The sequence below is a fragment of the Simochromis diagramma genome, unplaced genomic scaffold, assembly GCF_900408965.1.
Source record: "Simochromis diagramma unplaced genomic scaffold, fSimDia1.1 OVJJ01000486.1, whole genome shotgun sequence".
NCBI classification, from domain to species: domain Eukaryota; kingdom Metazoa; phylum Chordata; class Actinopteri; order Cichliformes; family Cichlidae; genus Simochromis; species Simochromis diagramma.
Window position 1 is genome coordinate 1,202,118 of NW_024387047.1, and position 19,710 is coordinate 1,221,827.

The following is a 19,710-nucleotide window of genomic DNA, read 5'->3' on the forward strand; positions in this document are numbered from 1 at the left end:
TGTGTGTGTGTGTGTGTGTGTGTGTGTGTGTGTGTGTGGAGCTGGGTTATAGATGTGTTGTATATATCCACACAGGTTCCAGACATAACATCGCAATATTTTTTTTCTTTTCCAACAAAGGTGACTGCCCCCCACCCCTCTCATCTGTGTAGCTGCAATTAACCTCCATAACCTCGGTGTGTATGCGTGCATGTTGGAGATTTTGTGTCCTAAACTTGGTTACACAAGATGGGCATGAGTCTCCAGGGTCATCACACACACACAGACACACAAACACACATATTCACACTGATAATCCATGCCTTTCCTGGACATCCTTTTATCCAGCTCAGGCCTCAGGGATTTTCCGTTAGCCCAGCCAGGCCGAGAGGCCTCTTTCTAGGGTCAGAGATCAGAGACAGCCCTTAATGACCCTGGAGGATCCGAACCCAGTGTAGCCCTTGCTGCCTACTGCTGCACTGTGAGGTCGAGGGGGGGTTAGAGTACAATCGGGGAGGATGATATAACCGAGAACATTATCAAGTGCAGTCAATGAGTGAGCTTATTCTTTTCATCTTTCAGCCACACTGCAAAAGGGTTATTTGGTGTTTATTGGCCTTTACTGTTTTACAATATGAAATCCCTGAAAAATAGCCAGCATTTTAAACTGTCTCTGAAGTGGCACTCATAACATATTAGAAAGGATCATAAATGCTTTATAAGCATTGCAGTTGTTTCGTAATTTTTCTAACTGGAGAAGGAAGCCATAAATACAAGCAAATGATTTAAAGTGTACATCATCTATCTGACACGTTTAAAGTTAATGATGTGGGTCCTGATTTGTTGTTTGTCACAAACAGCTCGTTTTAATATCCAGTTATATTTAAGGAAAATTGGAAAATGCTTTTCCTTTGCTAGCCCCACATTGACACATGTTGCTCTGTTTCCTCCCTGACCCTCCCCCACCCCTTCATTCATTCACTCATTCATTCTTTCATTCATTCACTTTGACAATGAATTTGAACTTCAGACTGGGTTCGAGGGGTGGGGTGAAAGAATGAAAAGAGGAGAAAAGGGAGGGAGGTTTCTCTCTTTTCTTCCGCTAAGCCTGCTCTCTCACCTTGCGACCCTGCAAAGGGCCAGACGCCCTTCCCCCTTTCCCCCAGTTTCCTCAACCCTTGGCATTCTCAGTTACACCCTCAGCATATGCAGTTTTTGAAGTGAGTACGGCAATGTTGGAGGGGAGACAAGGGGAACGCAGACACAAATCAACACACCTGCCATCACCTGCTGTTTGATTTGTCTTTTCTCCACCTTGCATTCCTTCACTGAAAGGCTATCAATAGACTTTGACCTCTCATGGCTCAGCTTAGCTTTGTGTGTAAGCATGTGTGCACTTGTGTAGGCTGGGGGTTGACTAACTGCTACACCTAAAACTGATTCAAATAGCACTGTATAATATTATCAGCAAGCAGTGAGAGAGGAGCCACACATTTCTTACTAAATCAAGAAATTTGCAAATAATCTTCTCTTCTAGGAACGTATCAGAAACACAGTCAAAGCATGGGCAGTGGGGGCATGATTATAAGGTTCGACATGAGATTAAGTAACTTCGAACGCCGCTGTGTTTTCCATGGTGTTCTTTGAATAGTCTCAACAATTCCAGCAGCTACACCAAGGACAGGTTTTGAAAAGTAAAGCATTCAACACAGTTTTATTTGTGGGAATAAAAACCTTTTGGTGCTCATGAAACACAAAAATCCTCTTGTAAGAATCAATAATCTCATCAAAACAAGGCACACGGTAATGACACAAGTTGGTGAAATCACAGCGTTTTAACAGCGGAGCGTAAGATGCTGTTGTTTTGTGAGTGAGATACACAGATGTACCTGCTTGCTTTTGTCTGTCGGTTGATTTATCACAAATGCAAAAGGAATCTGACACCTACAACTATTTGAGTGGATTAAAATGGAACATTTACCTGTGACATAGACATTGTGCCCTGTGACTTTATCATCAAAGCCAATGCATAACGACAGTTTCTTAAAATAAATGTGTGTGGGGGGGGGGGGGGGGGGTTCAAAATCAAATGGTTCATAAAATATTTGTTATAAATTAAGCTACCCACTGATTATTGTTTGCAGTGGTTATAATGTTGAAGTCCCACTCTTCTTGGAACTGACGATAAATCATAAAGACACCACACTTCACTATTATTACCACAATTAGCATTATTGTTTTCTAATTATGCATTTAAGCTTTTATTTCTAAACATTTTTACAGTGCAGTATTAGCATTTTTCTTCCTGCACTGCCTCCACCAAATTTTTGCTCTGTTAACACAAAATAGGGGTACCAACACAAAGGAATATTTGAAGAAAACATGGGGTTTGTCCAGCAGTCTGCTGAGCAGTTTTTCCTAATGTTTGACAATCAAAAGCCGCATATATGAGCATGCAGTTTGTACTGTGGCCCAGGGAGGTCAAACACACTCCAACTTGAGAAAATGGAAAAACACAGGTTTGCACTTAGACACAAGAAGTGGAAGATTCTTCAGTGTTGTAAGGGAGAAACAAATACACATTTTAATCATGTGATGTATATAATACTGTTGATAGAAACGTTTGTGATTAACTTTTGCAGTGTTTGCATCACTTTTGCAGAATCAGTGCTCTTTGTCATTGAATCTGTTATGAACAGAATTTCTAGGCACAGTCACCTGGCAAAGCCAAGCAGTGGAAGGCTTCATCCATTGTGGCCTCAGTAAAGCAATTTGCAGCTGAGTGTGAAGAATGAGGATGAGAATTAGCATCTCCAAGTCTGAGGCCATGGTCCTCAGCTGGAAAAGGGTGGAATACCCACTCCAGGCAAGGGAGCATTTGGCGCCTCAAGTAGAGGAGCTTAAGTAGCTCAGGGTCTTGTTAAGAAGTGAGGGAAGCTATAGACTGAGAGATGGATTGGGGCTGGAATGCAATGATGTGGACACTGCATCAGTCCATCATGGTTAAGAGAGAGAAGAATATAAAAGCAAGGTTGTCGATTTACAGGTCGATGTAAGTCCCCAACCTCACCCACAGCCATGAGCTCTGGGTAGTGACTGAAAGAATAAGATCCCAGATACAAACAGTGGAAATGTCTATTCTCCGAAGGGTGGGTGGCCTCTTCCTTAGAGATGTGAAGAGCTCAATCATTCAAGAGTAACGCAGAGTAGTGTCACTACTCAAAAGGAACCAGTTGAGGTGATTCAAACATATGAACACCCGGGCAACCAGGATGCTTCCTTGGTGCTTCATAGGCAAGGTGTTCTTGGTTTGTCCTACTTAAGAAGGCTTGGAGTAGACCCAGGGATGCTGGAGAGATATTTTCCAATTGACCTGGGAATGCATCAGTTTCCTCACTGACTAAAGAGGTGTCTGTAGAGAGGGAGTTCTGGGTTTAACTGCTCAGGGTGATGTCTCCTGTGAACCAGGCCCAGATAAGCAAAAATGGATGGATGGATAGTTATGTCAAAGAGTATCTGAAGCTGCCACAAAAATGGAGGCTATGTGAACTTTTGCATCTCTTTGTTTTGCTCACAGACAGTTTGGTTTCAACTCAAAACAATGCATTGTTGGTTGTGATGGGTTTGAGTCTTGCCTAATCTTATGGTGAGTGTTTTGTTATGACTATAAAAACCGTTGGTCAAAAGGGCAGAAAAATACGAAGACGACAAGAAAAATACGTATCTCTGCAGAAGCTGGCTGAATACTTTTTTCTTTTCCTTTCACATGATAGATTAGCTACCTTTTATATGTTTCAGCCATGCTATACAGGTTATTCAAGTTAATCAAATGGCATCACCACCATGAACCAATAACTCTATTTTCACCTCAAAGGATGTGGACAAAGATTTATTCTGTGGTTCTTAAGTCAGTGTGTTAAACTGGAACTCCTACACAGCAGCGTTAAGTGTGCTGCGGTCAAAGGCAGTCATTATTCCTTTACTGGCTTTGATTGCATTTTTCTATATAGTGGACTGGCCTTGTGGTCATTATAAGTGCTAAGTAATGTTCAATGACTTTCCATTATAGTAAAAGGCATTTACTTTGCTGCCTTTTCCTATAGACTACGGGGGTCAGTGTATAATAAACTGTTCGATATGTATAGACATAGCTTCTTCTATGTATGGCAGAGGGAAGCTGGCCAAGACAAAATGCACTTCTGTGGTACAGATGCCAACTTATAATGAGTTAGAAGTAAGACAGACAAAACACATTCATGCACACACATAAATTCCTTTTCTTTATCAAGATTCCATTGGAACACTGTCATGTCAAGGCCACACAGTGACAAAAGCAATGTGAAAACATGCTTTCGAAAGTCTTTGGAGAATCTCTTATTGTTGAAATCCTACAGGCCAAAGACAAATCCACAGGAGTTTATGGAGGACTGCAGGTCATGGTCATATAGATTTTATAATGGTGACAAATACAGTATACTTTTCACATAAACCAGCACAGGAGAGGCCTGCTTAAGCAGAAATGACTTGAATGCTTCACACATTTATAACATGAATTTATCACAGAAAGAGAAAATGAGCCGGCAGTGGTAGAAAGAAATAATGGTGCTGATTTGTTTTATTTGCCCAGTCAGTGGTGCTGGTGACCAGTTCTTTAGTCCTATCATGTCAATATATACTATACATATACAAGATATATATACAATGTCAATATACACGAAGCATTCACTCGTCTGCCTTCACAAGTATATGAACTTGAGTGACATCCCATTCTTAATTCACAGGGTTTAATATGATGTTGGCCCACCCTTCTCAGCTTCAACACTTCTAGGGAGGCCTTCCACAACGTTTAGGAGTTTATTGGAATTTCTGAGCATTCCATAAGTTTTTCCTTTCCAGTCACCTTTCTCACTCACTATGTGTTAACAGACCTCTCTGCATTGAATCATATCTGTTATTAATCTCTGTCTCTCTTCCACAGCATGTCTTTTATCCTGTCTTCCTTCTCTCACCCCAACCGGTCGCAGCAGATGGCCTCCCCTCCCTGAGCCTGGTTCTGTCGGAGGTTTCTTCCTGTTAAAAGGGAGTTTTTCCTTCCCACTGTCGCCAAAGTGCTTGCTCATAGGGGGTCATTTGATTGTTGGGTTTTTCTCTGTATCTATGAAGCGCCTTGAGGCGACTTTTGTTGTGATTTGGTGCTATATAAATAAAATTGAATTGAATTGACATTTGTCCTGGTCAGACACTGATGTTGGATAAGAAGACCTGCCTCACAGTCTTATCTCTAATTCATCCCAAAGGTGTTCTGTCGGGTTATGGTCAGAACTCTATGTTGACCATTCAGCATAGAGTTCCAAACTCACTCATGCATGTCTTTATGGATCTGGCCTTGTGCACTGATGTAGAGTTCACACACGTTATACCACTGCATCCCATCCTTTGTATAGTGCTTGGTGATGTAGAGCTTTGATACGGCTGCTCTGCCATGCGAACCCATTCCATGAAGCTCGCTACACACTGTTCTTGAGCTAATCCGAAGGCCACATGAAGTTTGGAGGTCTGTAGCGATTGACTCTGCAGACAGATGGAAACCTCTGTGCAGACTGTGCCTCAGCATCCGCTGTGATTTTAAATGCCCTACTACTTTGTGCCTGATTTGCTGTCATTCCCAACTACTTCCACTTTGTTATAATACCACTAACAGCTGACTGTGGAATATTTAATAGTGAGGAAATTTTATGATTGAACTTGTTGCACAGGAGGCGTCCTATCGTGGTACCATGTTGGAAATTGCTGAGCTCCTGAGAGCGAACCATCATTGTTTGTATAAGCAGTCTGCGTGCTTAAGTGTTTGATTTTATATATCTGTGTCCATGGTAGTAATTGGAACATTTTAGAAGTGAATCTTCTAAAAGTCAGGACATGAAAGTAACTTAGCAAACTTAGTTGCACAAACTTTGCTTTTTAGTTTGTTTTCCTTGCATCCCTTTGCAGCCTTTGTTGTTGTAGGGAAATCTGAGGCTTTTGCACCTGAGGGCTGCCCAGTACAAGTGACATCTTTAAATGCTCTTCTCTGCACCAGCTGAGGTTCACTGCCTTGGTCAAGGGCACCTGAAAAGTAGCAGGAGAAGTTGTTACTCCCCCAGCAGCAGTGACTGCAAGATGTTAGAAACCTGCTCCCAGTCCCAACCAGAGATCCGATTACTTCCGAGTAACGAGTAAAATAAGGGATTACTATTGCAAAAAAAGTAATTGGATTACTGTTACTTTCCCATAAGCACGCTGCGTTACTGCGTTACTAAACCCTGATTTCGTTTGCAAGAGTGTCTCATGACAATGATGTAAGTGAGTGCGACGTTCGTGGCAACAGCTGTGTGCAGATCAAAAATGGATAATATAGCGAGTGCGGGAGAGAGTATGACCGTGCAGCGTTTAAAGCGTGGAAGTACTGACCTTACTTTGAGTTTGATTCCATAAAAAGTGACAAAAACATTAGTGTCCGCTGTTCACTGCGTGGGAAGAAAACTTATTTTACAGCGAAAAACCCCTAAAGCACCGAGTACGCTGCCACAGGAATGTGAAATTCACAGAGAAACTCCTGGATCCTTCCACTGACAAAAGTTAAAGATCAGAGATCATCTCTGAATTGCGATGTTTTGTGCAAATGTATTTCAACCTAACATAACTCTGTCTTTTAAAGATAATTTTGGTTCTGATTCAGCAACATTTCCCACTTCTTGTGGGGTTTTGAATCACTTCTACTGTTTAGGTCAGTAACAGCATGCCAGGCTTGGATAGGATCTGAACAAATCATAAATTTGTTTTTGACCATAAGTCTTATTTTTATCAAAATACAGCATGGCCACATTGCTCGCTAAAGCTACAGTAAATAATAAAGACAAATAATTAACAACATCACTAGTTGATGTGCTGCAGATAAAATCTGGACTGGTTAGGGAATGGAAAATAACAAGAAACTTTAATAAATAACTTACTGATAACGGCACTGTGTGGAGTAATGGGAGAGTCCAAAACAGTGATAAAATCTATGCATGAAATCCAAGCTAACAGTAGCAAATGGGAGAATAAAACAAAGGAGAACAGAAACATGAGGAAGATACGACAAACTGTCAAAGACTGAGGGAGAAAATGGCATCTAAATACAGACAAAGGTGGAAAATGTGGCAGGACGGCGGTGCATTGGTTAGCACTGTTGCCTCACAAGATGGTGGGTTTCAATGCACCATCTGACCTGGACCTCTTTGTGCATATTCTCCCTAAACCTGCATAGCTTCTTTCTGGGTGCCCACAGTCAAAAAACAATGCAGTCAACTGATGATTCTTAACAGACAATAAGTGTGAATGTGAGTGCAAATGGTTGTCTGTCTTTCTGTGTTGGTCCTGCAACAAACTGGTGACCTGTCCTGGTCATACCCTTCCTCTTACCCTATGGCAGCTGGGAAAGAAACAATAAGCTCTGGACAAAGATGAACGCAAAAGGTACAGAATCGAAACTCAATACAAACCCAAATGTAATAAAATTCAGGATGCCACATAGATTAAATCACAGATTAAAAGACCATGACACAGGTTTCATTTAATGTCTTAGCATTCACTAGTTTACCAGTGACCTGTCTACAGCAAGAGTTATGTTTTGTGTCAAGCACATTAGAGTTAATTAAATTAAAGTCTCACACATCATAGCACTAGTCTTTAAACAGGAGTGTTTAAAAGCTTTTTAACTCCAGACAGGTAAAAAAAATTCTATATAAAGGACTCAACATTAACCAGATACTAATCCTAACTCTAGATGGCTCACATGAAGAAAATGTTGATTTTGTGATCGGTATCCACTGCATGCATATGCTAAAGAGTGTGTGCAGTGTTGATCAATATTATAATATTAATAGCTTTGAAAAAAATACCAAACAACAGAGAGTGTACACATTTCTAGACTGTTTAAAGATGTGTTGATTTTTTCTTATGCTGCTTTAGGTGATCGGGGAAATCCTTTATTACGTTTCCTGTTTTGAATGATTCCCACACTAAATGATATTCACAATGACTAAATCTTACATGTAATAGCAGGTATGCGGGTGTTTTATAAGGACGCTCAAGTGTGTGTGAGAGCTGGATAGAAGGGTGTGGTGTGTGAAGGACACAGTGCTGATTGATCCTGACAGTTTTATGAGCCTTTGTGACTACTGAACAAACAGAGGGGTAATGGTAGATAATGATATTTACTTAAGTACATTCTGTGAAAGTATATGCATTCATACGCTGTATGTATATACACATGTGTGTGTATGTGAGACTGAGGTCCCATAAGGGACATCTAATATCAGCAACAGACACTCACTGTAGTCTGAGGAGTGACAGCATAGTGCACACATGTGCTTTAAGATAGCGTGCAAACTAAGTGGAAATAGTACCCACGTGCACTAAAACAGCTAAACAGCTGGACTGTGTTGACCAGCAGATAGGATGGCACATACACTGCCCCCCCCCACACACACACACACACACACACACACACATGCACACACATACACAGAGCAAGTAATATAGTGGCCATAAAGTGCTTGAGCAAAGGCTAGGGTGACGTTTGGGGTGGAGAGCTGAGTTCATTAGGTTCAAGGAACAGTGTGAAGCAAGTATGTCAAACATCAGTCCATCAGGGGCTAGAACTGACCTGCCAAATCACTCTAATTCAAACACTGGATGTCTTTGGAAGAGGTGAAGATGAGCAAAGATTTTGGACTTTTAACTGTAGCTTCATAAGTTTTTGAGCTTCTCCTACTGATAGAGACAGCACACTGATAGCTACACCAAAGTAACTAAGCAAGAAATGAACAATTAAAACTGACAGAAAAAAATTACAGAAAGGTTCATGTTCCTTCACTTATATCTATATATATATATATAAACCTACTTAAAATGTAGTCCCAAAGAGTCCATATGCTGACAGATTTCTTCCATGACCATTTCTTCATTATGCAGACAAACAGTTGAAATCTACTTATTTTTCTTATATTCAATGTGTTGTTAAAGAAAGAGGATTTTCACTGGTCTGGCCCACTGGCCCAGATCAAAGTGGGTTATATGTGGCCCACGATGTAAATGAGTTTGGCATCAATGGTGTAAGCCTTGTATGTTAAGAAAATCAGATCAGACACTCGCTCACTCTGTTGGGGGAACTGAACGTATGGACTTGTTACAAATGGCTTTTAATGGAAGAGTTTTGACCATTTTTTAAATAGGAGATTCAAAAAGATACAACAGTAATTGCTTGATGACGAGTTTGCAACTAAAACATAGCTGTAGGGTGGGGTGGGGGTAATTACATACACATACATGCATGCATACTTGAGATAACTTGGCACACACACACACACACACACACACACAGTGGAGATAAGCAACAAGTGCCATTATACTTTCATTTTTTTATTAATTGTTTTTTGATAAAGGGACAAAATGGGTGTGTGAACAGGATTATGCAGACATCTGCCAGAAAACACAGACAGTGGTTTTCCCAATACAACTGAACAGAGACCCCAAACAAGTACAACAGAAATTAAAGAGCTCCAATGACCATCGGCCACCATTACAAAAAAAAACAAATTAAAATTTAAAAAATTAAAATTATAACATAACCAAAAAAAGTAAGAAACCAAAAAAACCAAAAAGAATCCATTCCATGTCTCTGTTTTAAACAGAGCATATAGGTAATAATAAATAGTAACTCCCATAGTAAAAGATAAAGTTCAAGTTCAAGTTACAACAAACAGCTCTCAGAACAGGAATAGAAAAGGCTGATAACAAAATATTCCGCATTGCCATTTACAAAAAAGTCTCAACTCAAGCAGGCTTCTCCACGTCCCCCGGGTCATTTTTAAATATGCTTTGCATATGAAAGTATACCCAATCTAAATATAAAGCACCATTTAGTATTTGGCAATGAAAAAAACTGCAAAACATTAAATTTGTTTTTCAACGTATTTATTTTGACGCTTTTTCGTAATCCATGTACTGCATATGAAGTTTTTTTTTCTTTTGTTTTTTTCCCCCCTAGCTTCTTGATGTTGGAATGTTGTCAGGTGGGAGGGGTGAGAGAGACAGAAGCACACAACAGAACAGGCCGACGTCAGCTTGCATTACTGCATACAAGAATGGCAGCGGGGGGGGGGACAAGGGAAGGAGGTCTGAACCAAAAAGCAAACATATGTACAACCACCTCTGTGGACAGGAAACAGCAGCGGCCATCTGATGGCCCCACGACGCCTCCCAATGCCACATATTTTAGCTGCTTTTTATGTTTTTTTTTCTTTTATTTCTTTAAACATACAAATAATTCGCACTATATTATCCTGCCAAATTAAAAAAATATACCGTGGCAGCTTGGGATTTTTTTTCCACTACCAAAAGAAGGTATGGTAAATACCTTTAGAGAGAACAAGCAACAGTTAAAAATACGAGCCTCAATATAAATACTATAGTGCCTACTCTAAGTGAACATTGAATTCAAATACAATTCTAGAAATACAGAAAAAGTAGACCATAAATGTGTTTAAGCATAGGAATCGACATGAGTGTGCATTTTCCTATATTTTAAGTTCTTTATTATATATTCATATATAATTTTAATCCTTTCCCCAATGTATTTCAACCTGAAGAGCTGTGAAGAGCCAAGGCAAAACAAAATACGGAAAAAAAAAAAATCACAGAGTTTGTTTTTTTTGTTTTGTTTTTTGTTTGTTTGTTTTTCATCTTTTTTTGTATCATTTCATATATACTGTGATCGGAGTCTTGAACACCACCAAGACGCTGAGGAAAAGAGAAACGACAATTAAACTTAAATACATCTTCCCCTAAGAGAGCGTGAAGTGTTATTTGAAAACAAAAGTTTATTTTCATATCTATAATTAAAGGAAGATTTATACAAAAAACAGATTCTTGCAGTGTGGGCAACACAACTTGGAGTGTCAGTTGACAAGCCAGTAAGGTCTATAGATTATTCAGGTACAGACGACAACAACAACAGCTCCTTTAAAATAAAGAAGAAAGAAAAAAAGTGGATGTTACAGTGGCCAGCAGGAATGAAAACTGTGTCCATTTGACGGCCGTGTAGGAGCATCGGTTACTCGCTGTGAACCTTTGAATTTACAGATCTTGCTGACAACAATGAAATATCAGCCCAGGCTAAATGTTGGGGATTCCAGGGGTAACAATTTGACAAATGGTCAAAGGTGAAATGGCAAGGGTACAGAGGTCATGAGGGTGGAGTTACAACATATTATGTGTCTTATCTTTTACTGTTCAGAACAATGGGACCCTCATTGTCTGACAGCATTTCAGTGAGGTTTTCGTCCCCTTTGACGTAAACTTGTAAACAGGAAAAAAAGGAAACAGTGCACTTTATGTCCTATAAATGACAATCTAGCTTTTAGACTCAACCTGCATTGGTGTGGCACAATGCACGAGAAACGTCAGTACGTACCCCAGGTGGAGTGACAAGTGAAAACTGTGAACGGCTTGAATGAAACAACAAAAAAAAAAAAATCTGCCTTTGGGTTAAAAAGCAACAGCAAACAAACAAAAATGCTCTGCATTAGCCTATACACACTGATTAAAATGATCTCATTCTGATTTTTTTGAAAGAGCCCTAGAGTACAGATAGATTTTTTTGCAATTCTCTATTTTTTTCTCTGCAATAATACTTATGACCCTGTTTTGATACTGGAAATGTAAAGTGAAAGACATTGCCTCTAATCCCCGTAATATGTAGCTTCCAGTTCTGTGTAGCTTTCTGTCTGTCTAGCTTGTAGTTATTTCAATGCTCTCAAATAAAGTTAGCCTCATTTGGAGCTCATATATTACTTTATGCATTGTTCCACACACTGACGTATTGAAGCAGCGTTGTAGGTTTGTGCTAACGCAGATACATGACACTTCTCAGCCATGCGTTGTATCCCTCAAATTCAGGATTGTACACTACAGGTTACCTTTGTTTTAAAAGTACCTCCTTACCAAAAAACAAAACTACAAATAATTCAGATATACACAATACTGCTTGTACCATGCTTGCCATGAAATCCACATATTAAAGATAGCCTATTGAACATGTAATAGGTAGCTAAATGATGATTAAAGAGAACTCGCTGATCTTTCATCATGAATCATCACAGTCCATTTGAGCAGTCAGGTGCTTGATGCAAGGACCTTCGCTGGGTGGCTTATGTGACCCCAAACTTATGCCAGATAAGGTTATGGCCGATGCAGTCTAAAGATATCAAAGGCACTCTTTCTTATTCTACCGAATGATAGTACAAATTGAATTCTAGCACACCCTTGTCTTTTTTAAAGAAATTTCAAGGCCCACTTACAGTTTAGTCCTCAAGCCAATGCATGTTGTTTTTTTTTAACCCTGTCTGAACATGGTATCTTTTAGAAAGATCAGGATAAGTGCATTTCCAGGGTTGTAAGAAATGGATCAAGTCAAAGAATGTTCACTTTCCATGTTACAAAACAGAACTGTACATGATATGTGTTACAGAATGTATGCAGCATGGATGTATCTTTCTTGTCTTTTCTCTTTTTGAAGAATAAAAAGAAAAAAACTGAACAAGAGAAAAACAGCAACACATTTACTCAACAACTAACCAACCAGGGACAAGTTCTTTTCTTTTTCTTTTTTTCTTTGATTAGCAAAAACATACTATGCATGCTGACTAATTCTTAAAAATGGAAAAGGAAAACTCATAAAAGAAAATAGTACACAACATGTAAATTATTGCACAAGAGAAAGGCTCGAAGTTTTGCGTCAATGCAAGAGTATTGCCCCGATACAGATCATGCATTCAATGAGTAATGGAAACAGGGTGTGCTGGTGCAAAGCACATGGTCTTAAACTTCTGCCAGATTGGCAAAAGTGGTGTGTTGGGATTGGGGCAAATCTACAAGGGGCAGGGAATAAACCGGGGACTGATGGTGGACATAACTGCGGGGAAAAGGTCCCATTGTTCGGCCTTCTACTCTGACTTAATTTCGGTACTCAAAGGACGGTCACTGTGCCATTTTTTCATGTGTTTCTCCAAGGTGCTGTAGACACTGAAGGGCATCTGACAAATTTCACACTTGTACACGTCTTTGCCCACCTGACCATGGGTCTTCATGTGGCGAGTAAGTTTGGAGCTCTGGGCACATGCATAATTGCACAGCTCACACTTGTACGGTCTTTCCCCTGTGTGGCTGCGCCTGTGCACTGTCAGGTTACTGCAGTTCTTGAACACTTTGCCACAAAACTCACAAGTATCACTCCTGCGGCCGTCCTTGGAGCTGGGGCGCCCAGGACCACCGAGGTGTGGTGTGCTGCCCCCACTGCCTGTACCACTACGGCCTGACATCCCACCATCCAATTCCCCCGGAGGGGTTGAGAAACGCAGGCTGCCGTTCTCTGAAGAATGCTCCGATGAGGATGCAAAGGGCGATTGTCTGGAATCCCCAAAGTTCAGAAAAGGGTCCTTGAGTTGTCGGGAGGCAGCATAGCCAGCCAGCCACTGAGAGTAGACATTCTCAGTGTTAGGGATTGTAGAAGTGGGCAGGTCAAACTCCTTTTCCAGCTTGATGCGTTTAGAGAAAGGACTGAGTGGACTGGGACTACCTAGAAGCAGTTTCTTGGAGAGGCCGACGGAGGCGGATTCATTAGGTGATGCTCCTCGACCGTTGACTGTTGAGACTGAGCCCTCCTCCCCACGATCGGTTTCCAGCACTGAGTCTCCATCGCATATCTCACGATTGTGGTGATGGTCTCGGTTGAGGTGGTGGTGCAGGTGGTTCTCTTGGGCCATGGCATTTCGTTTGTGTGCATTTAGGGCTTCACTGAAGTGCTGCATGCTCGCAGCAAGACCCATTCCCTGCATCACCTCAGGCAGCGAACGAGGGATCGAGCCCTCATCGGCCACTCCTCCCAGTCGACTTCCGATACTGCCGTTGTTTTCATGCTGACGTGCCGTTTCAAGGTTCAAGCCAAAGTGATAGCTGTTATTGTTTCGTCTTGCTACCCTCTCTCCATTCTGCTCTTCCTCCTCCTCCTCCTCCTCTTCCTCCTCCTCTTCCTCCTCCTCCTCCTCCTCTTCTTCCTCCTCCTCCTCTTCCTCCTCCTCCTCCTCTCCATTTTCACGTAGCATACGGTCATTCTCACTTTTCAGCTTGGCCACCACTGACTTGAGGGCATTGCTTGCGCTGCCCACATGCTCACTAGTTCCAGGCTCCGGGGATGAGGCTGTAGAGAGCCCGTCTTCTGACTTGCCTGTATTTGGTGAGGACGATTTATGCATGTGTGTCTTCATGTGGCGTTTCAGTTTGCTAGCCTGTGTGCACGCATGATCGCATAAGTGGCATTTGTACGGCTTCTCTCCTGTGTGGCTACGCCGGTGCACGATGAGATTACTCTGAAACTTGAAGGCCTTGCCACAAAATTCACAACACTTTGATTTCAACTGGGTGGTAGAGGAGGGTGTAGCCCCTGCTGAGGGGAGAGGGGTAGTGGGCGTGGTCTGAGAGCCCACAGGTGACTGCATGGAACCTGGAAGAGGCGGTGGAGTAGCAAGATATGGAGGTTTGCTGCCCCCTGCACCTCCTGTGCCTCCACTTCCTCCTCCTGTCTGGAATGGCTGGAGTAAGCGTTGCATGGGGCTTGGCCGGCTTGGGGACAGCGGGGGAGTGGACCCTGAGGTGTTGCCCGCCAGTTCCCGAAGCCGCCTTGAGAAGTCCATTGTTGGAGGGGGATCTAGAGGCAGAGGAGGATTGAGGCGCAGCACCCTGTCAAAGGCACTCGGGTGGTGGGCTGCCAGCGCCAGCTCCTCTGGGCTCAGGTGGTGGGGGTCCAGGTGGTTCCTTGGAGGGGGGCTGAAGAGGGGTGGTGTTGGGGGGAAACGCTGATGATGGCCACCACCAACAGCGCCAGTGCCAATGCCACCTCCTGCTCCAACACTGTCCCTTCCACCTGAGCCCGAGCCAGGGATGCGCAGGAGGTTGAAGGGGCTTGCATCAGGAGGCAGATGAAGGCCATGAAGTGGAGGCTGAGAAGGGCAGTCTGCGCCTCCGCCAAGGGAGGAAGGGCCACCCATGCGTGGGGTCAGAGGACTGCCATGTTCACTTTCCAGGTAGATACGGAAGCCGTGGGTGTTCTGAGCATGCTGCAGCAAGAACCAGGCGCTGCCATAAGACTGCTTACATGTAGTGCAGGTATAAGTGGTAGGCTCCTCCTTACCTGTTGTGACAAAGAAAAAAGAATGGGGGTTAGAAGAAATGATCAGTGACCTTCAACATGATGCAGACTTTGTTACATCTGAAACAGTTAATGTTATTGTACAGAAGCTGAATTCTTTTAAACATTTAATGCATTTCAAATGCTGCTCATTTAGTGTCATTTGACTCATTTTCATTGAAACAGCTGTACATGAACAGTGCTATATACGGAACGAAACACATGAAGAGCAACTTTGTTCTCAGCTGAACCAGTCTTTAAACCTAAGGCCTAACTGTTACAGCTTTTAAAAGTGGTCGGCACATGGTGTTGAGGGCTTTGCAAATACAACAGTAGCTTTTATTGAGGTCATGCCCCACATGAGTAGCATGTGAGAAGTGTGTGTGTCTCTCTCTTTTTCTCCCAGACTGCTTTGGGACATAATTTCTCCCTTTAGACTGACTGTGAGTCCTCCATTGTCAGCAGGAGAACAAAGAAACGGGGTTATCCCAGCGGACGACCACTTCCCACTGATCTACCAAAACAGAGGCTCACTGACAAACACACACACTCCCGAACACACAGGAGAGACAACACAGAAGAATCCTCCAAACTTGTAATTTACTACTTCCTTATTTCTCCAGCAACAACCTAAATACATTAACCACCTGATTCACTAGGTCATTGGAAACCTGTCTGGGGTTACAATTAAGAGTAGATCCATCCTGTTTCATAGATTTTTTTTTACCTGCCAGGCGGTGTACTGCAATGACAAAATATGTGACTTCATTCAAAATGTAACATGTTCTCCCTTCTGAAAATTTGCCTATTACACATACGGTTAAAGCAAAATTCAACCGTCACTCATGGCAGGCTCTGGCAACCTGGAGGTTGAAGCCATGAGTAGTCAGAAATGCTTTTCTATTTTTATCTCAAATGTATGCAAGTTCATTGATATAGACTGTATTTTAGAATCATATGTACTGCCCACACTTAAATGTGCATGCACACCCTTATTCACACAAACACAACAAAGCAGCTCAATCGCCCAAGGATGGTATAACAGTAGGAGTGCGAAAACATTTAGGCTCCAACTGGAGAGGAAAAATAACCCCTTGAGTCTGCTTCAAAGCATCTTCTGTCAGTGAAGCATGTAGAGTCACTTTGAGACAGCAACAAGAGGAACATCTAAAACAATAATTGCCTTTGAATGGCCCTGGTGACGATGACCTGTGGCAGGACCCGCAATGCATGTGTAATCTCATTAGGGCACTGATGGACGGCCATCAGCTCGTTTACAAGATTAGATGATAAACAAACCCCCCCATCACTGCCATTCAGAGTGCCTTCCACTATTAAGCACTGTGCAGCAAGGGTACATTAAACAAAGTGAACATGCAGATATGCACATTTTATACATTAACGAGTTTATGTATGATCAAAAGCCCAAAGCAAAAGAGAAAATATTCAGGTAGACAGTAGACAGCTAGTGTGAGGTCAGTCTGGAATTTTAATTTACACTAAAACAGAAAGTAGCTATAGCATAATAGCTATATATGTGACTGTACTGAATGACTAACACCATAGCTTTGTCCCTTTCACTACCAACAATCGTAAAATATCTCATTTAATGCATAAAATGCTTGAGCTGTCTTCAGTGTGTGGGTAGAAATAGAGTTATTTATGGAATAACAACAACTGCAATGAAAAAAAAAGTCAAAAAGTTGTAACACATAATAAGCTGAAACAGGCAATATTATTTCAAAAGCAAATGGGTGTCATTCTCGGGGTCGTAATATTGATGCTAATTATCTCAGATGATTTTTTGGTTAAAAGCTATTTTGTTGAATCGTGTCGTGGACAATAAATTACAAAACACCCCATTAATATGTAAACAGGTTAGGTGGGTTGTAAAAATACACACTAAATTGGGACGTATCACCTGCTAATTACTGGCAGAACAAATACGGCAAATTAACAGTGATACTAAAAGGATGTCATGGTTTAGCGGAAGCTTTTAGACGTCGGCACACTGCAATTTACCTCTAATAGCCAGAAAGAGAAAGTCAAAGAGGTTTTAGGGATGGAAAAAATACTTCAACAAATACATGCAAAGAGAAAATCTCTGTGTACGAGTGTGTGTTTAAATGAGATCTAATTTTACTGACAGTACAGAGCTTACAGACAGCGATTTAAATTGACAAAAGAAATGTTTTTATTCACATAAACGACAATGAATTGCGACAGAATAGCTTGTCGTCATAAGGAAGACATGATTGAGTTAAAGTGCGTGTGCGCGGGGGTCTGTCTGTCTGTGCATTTCAGCATCTGGTCGAAAGATTCGCCTTCATTTCCCTTCCCTTTTCCTCTCCCGGCTTCTCTTTCTGTACACACACACACACACTTATCCCATATGACCAACCATTTGCAAAAGCAGCCAAATTATGGATCATTAAAATCGGCACAAATTACCACTAATTGTAGGCACCTGCAAAGGATCTAACCTGTGAATATCATTTGCATTATCAGGACCAGGGAGGATTCATTTATTTATTCATGTTTTTTCCCTTTGGTTGATCTGCTCTGGTCTTGGACACTGACAATACAACTGCACTTTTTCTACCTGGACATTATTTGGCCTTCCCCTTATTGACTAGACAGTAATTTCAATTAAAGGTGAATCTATTTTTTGTTTTGTTATTTTCCCCTGCCTGCCACAACTTTGGAAAACAATTTAAAATAATACTCTAATAGCCCAGAACTAGGGTGAGAGTTGAGGTCCTATTAGCTTAGAGCCAATAGGTTTAAAGGCATCTGACATCATCTGTCATCGTCCCCAGTTGGTTACCCCTCCCTCAGCCTGGTTCTGCTACAGGGTTCTTCCTGTTAAAAAGGAGTTTTTCCTTCCCACTGTTGTTGTTAGATCGCTGGGTTTTTTCTCTATTATTGTAGGGTCTTTACTTTACAATATAAATCTCCTTGTGGCGACTGTTAATTTCAATTTAATAGAATCTGTAATAGAATCCTCTAAACACTTGGTTTCCGACAAAAGCTGACTTAAAGAGATGGGGAAGGTGCCTAAAACTGCTTGTTTCATTCAGTGGTTGAACAGAGGATGCACCGAGGCTCAGTACAAAGCTACTCGAAGAATCCAAGCATAAGAATATGGAGAATAATAGGTCCCCTTCAAGCAGTTACAGTTTCAAGCAGTAATTCTGAATACAATCATCAAGGTGCCGGTCTGACATCTCTATTTTCATACACACAAAATGAATGAGTCCAACAGAACAGAAAAAAGGTACAATGTGTACTGAGTTAGCACAGTGTGAGCAAGTTTAAGAACAAAAGCTGCCCTGTATCTCCCTGAAAAATGTCACTCTATTACAGACTTTTCAGGCAGAATAGTATCTGAGGCATGTTTTGCAGCAGTCAAAATACGACTATTAGTAGGAAGGAAGTCTAATATTTGTCTTACTTGCTGTGTAAAAAACAGAAACGCTTGTTATATAAAACTTAAATGGAGCTTCTCAGGAGTTCCAAAATGTGCATATGATTTAGTCCAGTGGGACTGGGAACCCTACAAATAGATGCAAATCAAATCTGACAAAATAGGAAATATGTTTCTCATAAGGAATAACCTTCATGCCTTTGCTTCTGACAAAAATGCCTCTTTGGCTAAAGCGGTCACATGTGCGGATCATTTCATTTGTGCAGACGCTCACAATAAGCTTTGTTTTAAGACATCTTGTGGCAAAATGCTTGGGAATCACTGGTTTATCACCTTCTTTGAGAAAAGTTTCTCTCTATATGTGTGGTTCTGCTCAAACTGATACTCCTACAACACTATACAGAAATCTTTTTCTGAGGAATATGGTGAATGTGCACTTGGTGTAAATCTTCAACTATGTCATTAAATCATGAGTATCTGCATATTCATAATTTTTGATTCATTCTGTGTCTGTCCCCGGGAAAGTACTGTCATTTGATTAAAAAAAAGACTTGTATAAAATGTTGACATTACAAACTGTCTGAAAACAAAAGAAAAAAAATGTTTCTCTCTCTGTATAAAGATGTGTGTAAAGTATTAAGTAAAATAAGTAAAAGGCACAATAGTGTAACTCTTAAGCTAATATGCGCCTTTTTGACTCGTAGCTCAGACTTGTCTGCATGCTGATTGAAACTGTAAGGTTAATGGATTTTAGAGTAGGCGACCGCTCCACTCTGTCTCCCTGTAATATACTCCCATCAGCCACTTCATTAGGCAAACTCTCCACCACTCCAAGGTAGAAAAATGAAGTGAGAAAGTGGAATGGAGACGGTGGAATGAAGACAGATCGAGCCAGAGAAAGAGAAAGAAAGAAGATGCAATAGAAGTAATCTCTGTGGTTTAAGTTTAGATAGAGGTGACAAATACCTCGCACAACTTTAAAGTTTGGCTGCACGTGTGCACCAGGTATATGGAAGGAGACGGGTGGGCAGATGGG

General features: G+C 41.3%; 1 protein-coding gene across 1 annotated transcript in view; it reads right to left on the reverse strand.

The window, feature by feature from the left end:
* Positions 1 to 9,407: 9,407 nt before the first annotated feature.
* The window catches only part of bcl11aa (BAF chromatin remodeling complex subunit BCL11A a), a 53,566-nt gene continuing 43,263 nt past the window's right edge, over positions 9,408 to 19,710 (reverse strand). Inside the window, exon 3 of the mRNA XM_040044623.1 lies at positions 9,408 to 15,250. Within this exon, the coding sequence (XP_039900557.1) occupies positions 13,008 to 15,250 (2,243 nt within the window). The 3' untranslated portion in view covers positions 9,408 to 13,007. The remainder of the gene's footprint in view (positions 15,251 to 19,710) is intronic.